The 8,290-nt window shown below is 35.4% G+C and overlaps 1 protein-coding gene across 1 annotated transcript in view; it reads right to left on the reverse strand.

Annotated features, from left to right (window-relative positions):
• The window catches only part of LOC106468789 (band 7 protein AGAP004871-like), a 67,166-nt gene extending 59,158 nt beyond the window's left edge, over positions 1 to 8,008 (reverse strand). The window contains exons 1-2 of the mRNA XM_022397151.1: positions 7,918 to 8,008; positions 5,804 to 5,874 (exon numbers count right to left, since the gene is read on the reverse strand). Coding sequence (XP_022252859.1) covers positions 5,804 to 5,858 — 55 coding nt within the window. The 5' untranslated portion in view covers positions 5,859 to 5,874; positions 7,918 to 8,008. The remainder of the gene's footprint in view (positions 1 to 5,803; positions 5,875 to 7,917) is intronic.
• Between the last annotated feature and the right edge of the window lie 282 nt (positions 8,009 to 8,290).

Here is an 8,290-nt window from a genome sequence, read left to right on the forward strand (position 1 = left end):
ACAACATTACAACCCGTTTACATCATCCGGTTCATTACACAACATTACAACCCGTTTATATCATCCGGTACATTACACAACATTACAACCCGTTTATATCATCCGGTACATTATACAACATTACAACCCGTTTATATCATCCGGAATCTGACACGACATTACAACCCGTTTATATCACCTGGTACATTGCCCAATAGTACAACCCATTTATATGATCATTTACATTTCACAACAGTACAACCCGTTTATATCATCCGTAATCTGACACGACATTATAACCCGTTTATATCACCCGGTACATTACACAACATTACAACCCGTTTATATCATCCGGTACATTATACAACATTACAACCCGTTTATATCATCCGGAATCTGACACGACATTACAACCCGTTTATATCACCTGGTACATTGCCCAATAGTACAACCCATTTATATGATCATCTACATTTCACAACAGTACAACCCGTTTATATCATCTGGCACATTACACGACATTACAACCCGATTGTATCATCTGATTCATTAAACAACTTTACAGCCCGTTTATATCATCCGGTACATTACACAACAGCATAACCAGTTTATATCATTATATAGCTGGTTTAATTAGCTTCTCGAAAAATGGAATTGAACTTTCTTCCCAGTAAAAAAAAGAAAAAAATTATTCGAGATGAAAACTTTATACACTTTTTCTACATCTTGATGAACAGGTTTCGTTATCGTGACTGATAGAACAAGTACAGGAAACTAAGCTATCTAACAATATTAGCAGGAAATAATTCTTTTCCACCAATGTGCTTTCCAAATAATCTATTTCCTCATACAACTTTTTTTTTTCCATTACAAAGAACTTAAGCTTTGGCTAGTAAGGATTTTATAACCTAACTTTTTGAGACTTGTGATGAGCCGAAGTCCAGTTCAAATAAAGATCAGTGTGAGGTTTTCTAAATACTTTTGTTTTGAAAACATTTTTAACTGTTTTGTTTTTAAACATAACCTTTATAAAACACACTTCTACTTCTTTCTCATTCAAAGTTCGAGTGTAATTAATTTAGAAATGTTAAAAACTGTTCACTCATTCATCCAGAACAAATCCAATAAAAGTATTAGCATCATATCTGATATAAAAAACAAGCTCTTAAGTTAATCGAACTCTTGACTTTGTAACCAACCATGTTCATTACATTATTAACCAGAATGAACAGTAAAGGACTACTTATTTTAAATTTTCCTCACCTTGATCATTATATTGGAATACAGTTTGTGTGGTTACAAAAATAAACATATATTTTAAAACATCGAAAGAAAATAGGGTTCTTAGGCATTTATCCAGAATAGGGTTCTTGGATATTTATACTAAAAAGGGTTCTTGGACATTTATCCTAAATAGGGTTCTTGAACATTTATACTAAAAAGGGTTCTTGGACATTTATCCTAAATAGGGATCTTGGACATTTATCCTAAATAGGGTTCTTGGATATTTATACTAAATAGGGTTCTTGGACATTTATCCTAAATAGGGTTCTTGGATATTTATACTAAATAGGGTTCTTAGCTATTTATACTAAATAGGGTTCTTGGACATTTATCCTAAATAGGGTTCTTGGATATTTATACTAAACAGGGTTCTTGGACATTTATCCTAAATAGGGTTATTGGATATGTATCCTAAATAGGGTTCTTGGACATTTATCCTAAATAGGGTTATTGGATATGTATCCTAAATAGGGTTCTTGGATATTTATACTAAACAGGGTTCTTGGACATTTATCCTAAATAGGGTTCTTGGATATTTATACTAAATAGGGTTCTTGGACATTTATCCTAAATAGGGTTCTTGAACATTTATACTAAAAAGGGTTCTTGGACATTTATCCTAAATAGGGTTATTGGATATGTACCCTAAATAAGGTTCTTGGACATTTATCCTAAATAGGGTTATTGGATATGTATCCTAAATAGGGTTCTTGGACATTTATCCTAAATAGTGTTCTTGGACATTTAGTTCTTTGCAGGTAGAAAAAAGTACAATCAATGGATTCATTAACTGTCTGAACAAAGTCACACCAGATATAACCAAACAGTTTTGATGATTGAATGTATTTGATAATTAAACAAAACAGTGTTTTTTTATAGCTCTCTCTACTTGAAATGCATAACGTTCAAAAACACAGGCTAAAAATTCAGCCAACTAACAATGGAAGATTCCTCTGGTTATTAAGATACAAGTGGTCTAAGTGTTATGTCTTGTATATATATCTCATGGCGTAAATATAAAGTCTCTTAGTATTCTCTGATAGATTATTTAGGCAGAGTATTCATGACGTAGCTGAAGGGACGGCAACTGCCTGTTGCAGAAATACAATTGTAGAGGACGTACGTTTCGAAAGTCTTCCGAAAACAAAAGGCGGAAGACTTTCAAAACGTCTTCCTCTACGCTTATGTTTCTACAACAGGTAGTTGTCGTCCATTCAACTAAGTTTCATCTCTTGGAATCGCTTCACCTTAAAAAAAGTAAAAGGAATCATTTAATATATTTTATTCCTTGAAGTCGAGTAAGATTTGGTTCAATGTCCTTTTCCTACCTTTAGGACCCCCAGTGGCACAGCGGTATGTCTGCGGACTTACGACGCTAGAAACCGGGTTTCGATACCCGTGGTGGGCAGAGCACAGATAGCCCTTGTGTAGCTTTGTGCATAATTAAAAACAAACCTACCTTTAGTGCCCGGCATGGCCAGGTGGTTAGGGCGCTCGACTTGCAATTTACGGGTCGCGGGTTCAAATCCCAGTCCGACCAAACATGCTCTCTCTTTCAGCCGTGAGAGCGATATAATGTGCTGGGTAGTCCCACCATTCGTTAGTAAAAGAGTAGCTCAAGGGTTGGTGATGACTAGCTGCCTTCCCTCTAGTCTTACACTGCTAAATTAGGGACGCTAGCGTAGATAGCCCTCGTGTAGCTTTGCGCGAAATTCAAAACAAACAAACCTACCTTTAGTACAGTTGTATTTTAGTTTGTAATGTTCTTGATGAATCAGTGGTAACTGTCTTCTGGGGATAATTACAATAAATACATTAATAAATTATTAATTAATAAATTACAATAACAGCCTTTATTGGCCTTTATAACGGCAAAATCTATATTATCTCTTACTTTTTTTAAAACACAATTTTACCGCTTGTCAGATTAAATTTTAAACGTTCACTAGTCCTCTTATTATATGATAAAAGCCATCCTTTAGCACTTGTGGAAAATTATCATACTTGTTCTTATAACAAGAATGATTACTTGCTCCTCTTATTTTTCTCTTTTATCATCCTCCCGTGTTAATTGAATAACTAATTTTCTATTAAAATATTTTAATCTAGTTTGTATATCCGACGAGGGACTTCCTTTTGGGAAAATAAAAAAGCTGAGCTGACCAAGTGTTAGCAAACTAACTCAGTTGAAGCTAAACCGTAAACAATGGAGGCAGTAATATCTTACTGACGCTTTTAGATAGTCATTACAGTTACTGTTACGAATTTGTATTATCTAAGACTTATTTACTTTTTGTATTTACAATTGTAATATTCCCCGGGGTATGACGAAACCGAAAAAAAATCAATAAATAGCAATTAAAGTATCTTGCGCACAAAAAATAACCATATCATTCATTTAACATAAATAAATCCGTATTTGTATTTTTGTGTTTTATGGCAAAGTTACTTATGCTATTTGCCACCATCCCCAATTTTCAACTACAGATCAGAAGGTTTGGTTTGTTTTGAATTTCGCGCAAAGCTACACGAGGGCTATCTGCGCTAGCCGTCCCTAATTTAGCAATGAAAGACTAGAGGGAAGGCAGCTAGTCATCAACACCCACCGCCAACCCTTGGGCTACTCTTTTACCAACGAAGAGTGGGAATAACCATCACATTGTAACACTCCCACGGCTAAAAGGGAGAGCATGTGTGGTTGGAGGGTGATTCGAACCCGCGACCCGTAGATTGCGAGTCGAGTGCCCTAACCACTTGGCCATGCTAGGCTTGGATCAGAAGGAAGGCAGCCAGTCAACAGCGCTCTGCCACCAACCATCCACACTAAGCATCCACAGCTTAATTAAAGTGTGGGGCATATTTTGAGGTATCGTACGGATTCGAATCCAGTTCGCCAGTTCCTAAATCCAAAGCTAACCCGCGCCCAGAGCTCTATCACAGGGTCAATTTCCACCCAGAACTCTACCACAGGGCTAATCCGAGCTCTATGTGAATGAAACTAACAAGCAAAACATATCCTCTTAAACTAAGTAAATATTTTTAGAACTTTCGCATAAATCTAAATAAAAGAGCTGTCTGCACGTATCCGTCCCATATTTGGAATCGATAGAAGAGAAGGAGGATATTAAAATTTGGGCTCGGTTAACTTGATTTTCAATAATTAGTCAAATCTTAATTTCTTTGATTGTGTGTTTTACAAACAATAATATAGTTGGAAGTGTTAATTATTAATCATTAGAATTTAATCACATTGAAAGACTTATGATTTTACTTTCTGTGAAATTGAAAAAAAATGAATGCAATTCAGAAGATTTTGTAGTTTTAAAAATTGTATTTTTTTATAATATCGAAGAAACATAAATTTGAAATTGCTCTTAATCACTTGAAAAAAAAAAAACGTTCTTGTTGGGTTTCAAAATTCCTGAGATGGGTGATACAGCCAGATGATTTACGGTACCATGAAAATGAACAGGTAGAGGTTGCTAAAAAAGTAGGAGATATAAAAGCAAGGTTGTGTCTAGAACAATAAGGGCAACAAAGTTATGACGTTACTCTGACACGCTAGAAACACCCCCTTGCTGAGAGGCAATAATTAATTTTTTTAGGTTCGTTTATTTTTTACTTAGGGGTGTTTGTTTCTTTGAAGCTACACAATGGGCCATCGGTGTTGTGCCCATCACGGGTACCGTAACCCAGTTCCTAGTGTTATAAGTCTGCAGATTTATCTTTGTGACACCAGGGGACAAAGCAATGATGCCACCATCGTGTGATATTCCCATGTTAAATCCAAAACCATGCCGATTATAACAAAACATAAAGCAAACAAATTTATCTACTTCAATTCTCTCAGAAGAAGGAAAATGGCACGGCCTAAATTGAGAATCAGAGGAGTCTTGGTTCGCGTCCTATTCCCGCAAACAATATTCTACACCGTTTGGAACCGTGGGTGCGCAATAAGGGTGACTGTCAAATCCCTTTATTTCGTCAGACAAAAGTACATTAAGAGTTAGTGCTGAATAGTTACTTATAGTTCACAATTAGGGAGGGTTATGCAGAGATATCTCTCACGCAGCAACAAACAAACCCTCAGAAGAATTAAGTTTTAATTAGAACAGCGATCTCATGATTCACGCCACAATGCAACAACAACCTCAAGACTGGCATTACAGTACAACAGCGATCTTATGATTCACGCCACAAAGCAACAACAACCTCAAGACTGGCATTACAGTACAACAGCGATCTTATGATTCGCAAAACAATAAAAAAGCGACTTCGTAACTCGTGCCACAACAGTAACCCCACCACGACTCGTGTCCACTACAAAAACAACCTCATGATGTGCACAAAAAAAAACAACAAAAAAAAACAGTTGTGTCAATGAACACGGTATCGTTGATTTTAAGCAAGGTTATATTAACACCAGGATATCTCACCAGAAGTAAAGTCATATTCTAGGTAAAACAAAGCTCCCTGCAACGACTTGAAGAACCACTTTATTGGTAAAAGAATCTTATGTTTACTAGTTAAGCCTACATACCTGTGAACCCAGTTTTCGGTTTTTCAGATGGTTCTGTCTGTTCTGGAAACGTCATCCTTATCTGACGTCAACTGAAAACATTTCAGGCGCTTCTGTCATATAGCGCAAAATATTTAATTATGTTATCATTTCTAAAGAACCAATTACTTTCCTAAAGAAGATCGAACTTCGGTCGCCATTTCGGCAAACTAGTAGTACATCGATAATTACTACTAGTAGTCCCTTAGAGAGGTGTGTATTATAATGTTTAATACTGAGCTACCGAAACGGCGAGCCAACTTCGATTCTTTCTTTGTAACTTTAATTAATAATATTTACTTACGGTTATTATGTCTAATAAATACTGTACACTTTCAGGAACCAATCACTTTCCAACTAAGATATTCAATCTTAAAAGAACAAACACACTTTTCTTTTGAAATCGGGTTCTTGATTTATGTCTTTCGGTGTGTGTATATATATATATATATATATAATCTTAAAGAGCTTATGTTTGAGTTAGTCCTAACGAAGATCGAACTCTGTTCGCCATTTCTGCATGCTAGTAGTATATTGGTAATTAATTACTAGTCACTTCGTTAGACGAGCACTTTGAGGTTTAATACTGAGCTACTGACATAATTAATAAACACGTGTTGTTGTGTGTTTAAGTACGTTCATCCACGCATACAATCATACCCAATGGTTATCCATGGATATTGTTACATTGTTTGCTTGTTATTTCACTTCCTTCTAATATTTTAACTATAACCGTTATGCTAGGATCTGATAATAACTGTACGATAAAGACCCTACCGGTAAATGTGTTTTTTACAAGGTAGAGGGCACTGTGACAGATTTTCACACTAAACACTAACAAACGTTTTCCTTAATTACTATGGTTACATGTTTCTAAGTGTAACGTTTTGAATGTTTTGGAAAGGCAGCTGCCTTATAAACTTGATGTTAAAGATCTTATAGGAAAGAAAACAGAAAATTGATATCCTTCAGATCTGTCAACAGTAAAGTGATTTCTATTATTACTTTATTATGTAAAATGATATACATTACGTCGGCCATTTTACCAATAGAACATTTAGAAACTTCTCCCGCCTTTGTATTTGTGTGCTGCCTTTCTTACCATTTAATACGCTAACTAATTTGTTCACTATTATTTGTGTAAACGCCCTTCCTAAATGGGGGACAATTGGACAACATCGGGGCTGGTAAACAACATTTAAGCGTCTTCAAAATTTTACATGGTCAGCCTTTCTATGCAATTGTGAGTCCAGATTTTAGTGAATAGAAGACACGGTCTGTATTTTTTGTTGAATTATAAAAAGAGGACATTATAACAAATAGAAAAGCGAATTTCTTGGACGTCCTCTTGATAAATCAAATATTATTTGGATGTTTCAAAGGCTGAAGCTGAAAGATTGGGCAATGCACTGAATCTTTTTATCATCGAATATTTCGTTCAATTATCCAGCCTTTAGGAGCGTTGTCTGTACAAGTGTCAGTTACCTATTGATTTCCAGTGACTAAATACGTCTGTCAAACTGTAGTCAATGTTTATGGTAATTTTTGTGGACATTCAAAACCTGACGAAAACAATCCTGATTGAAAATTATAAAATTGTTTTCAAATTATGTTACCGAAGAACAACTTGACACAGATACTTTGAATCTACACCAATTCACGAGTGCGTGTGTATGGATGAGTAGTGAGTCGGTGTGCGCGTTTCAATGTCAGTGATAGGTGCAGGCTTTTACTAGCGGACTTATACTTCTGTTTACAGATCGATAGATATTAAAGCTCCTAAGTAAACCTACCTCTTTAAATTTCCATGTGATGTTGATCTGAATATTTAATGTTGTAGTCCTGGTTGGCCTACATTCTGTGGCACTACAAACTAACACACTAACATGTATGTATATGTTTATCCATTACTGCTAACCTTAATAGTTTGAGCGCGTTACTTTTTGACGAAAACGGAAACACAAATGTCAAGAATATACAGAGACAGATTCAAAAGATTAGGCTTAAAAAATATGTTCCAGGAGGTTTTTTTTTTTACGATTCATTTTTAAATAGTTTAATAATTACAGTCAAGAGTAGAATTTAGATGTACTTACAATGCGTTTTCTTTGTAAAAAAACCCTATTGAAACGGAAGTTTCAAGATGATGTGCTACACCTGCAGATGTGTGGTCTATTATACTGAAGAGTCCCCTCACAATGAGCTAAGTTACGTATGACGATTGCGCGGACTCTGTTTCCATGACAACAATAATATATCCGAGTCAATATCTCTAAGGGAACTGGTTGAAACTTGCTGGAAAGTACTAAAACATAGTATTTTAGATGTCTTTCTTGTTCGGAAAAATAATCCACAAATACCTTGTTATTACAGAATGAATGACAGACACATAATTTTATCAGACCTAAACACGAGCACAGTGATTGGATAACTATGAGTGATAACTTTGGAAGTTCACTCTTCTCTTTA

The sequence above is a fragment of the Limulus polyphemus genome, unplaced genomic scaffold (genome assembly GCF_000517525.1).
Source record: "Limulus polyphemus unplaced genomic scaffold, Limulus_polyphemus-2.1.2 Scaffold3164, whole genome shotgun sequence".
NCBI lineage: Eukaryota > Metazoa > Arthropoda > Merostomata > Xiphosura > Limulidae > Limulus > Limulus polyphemus.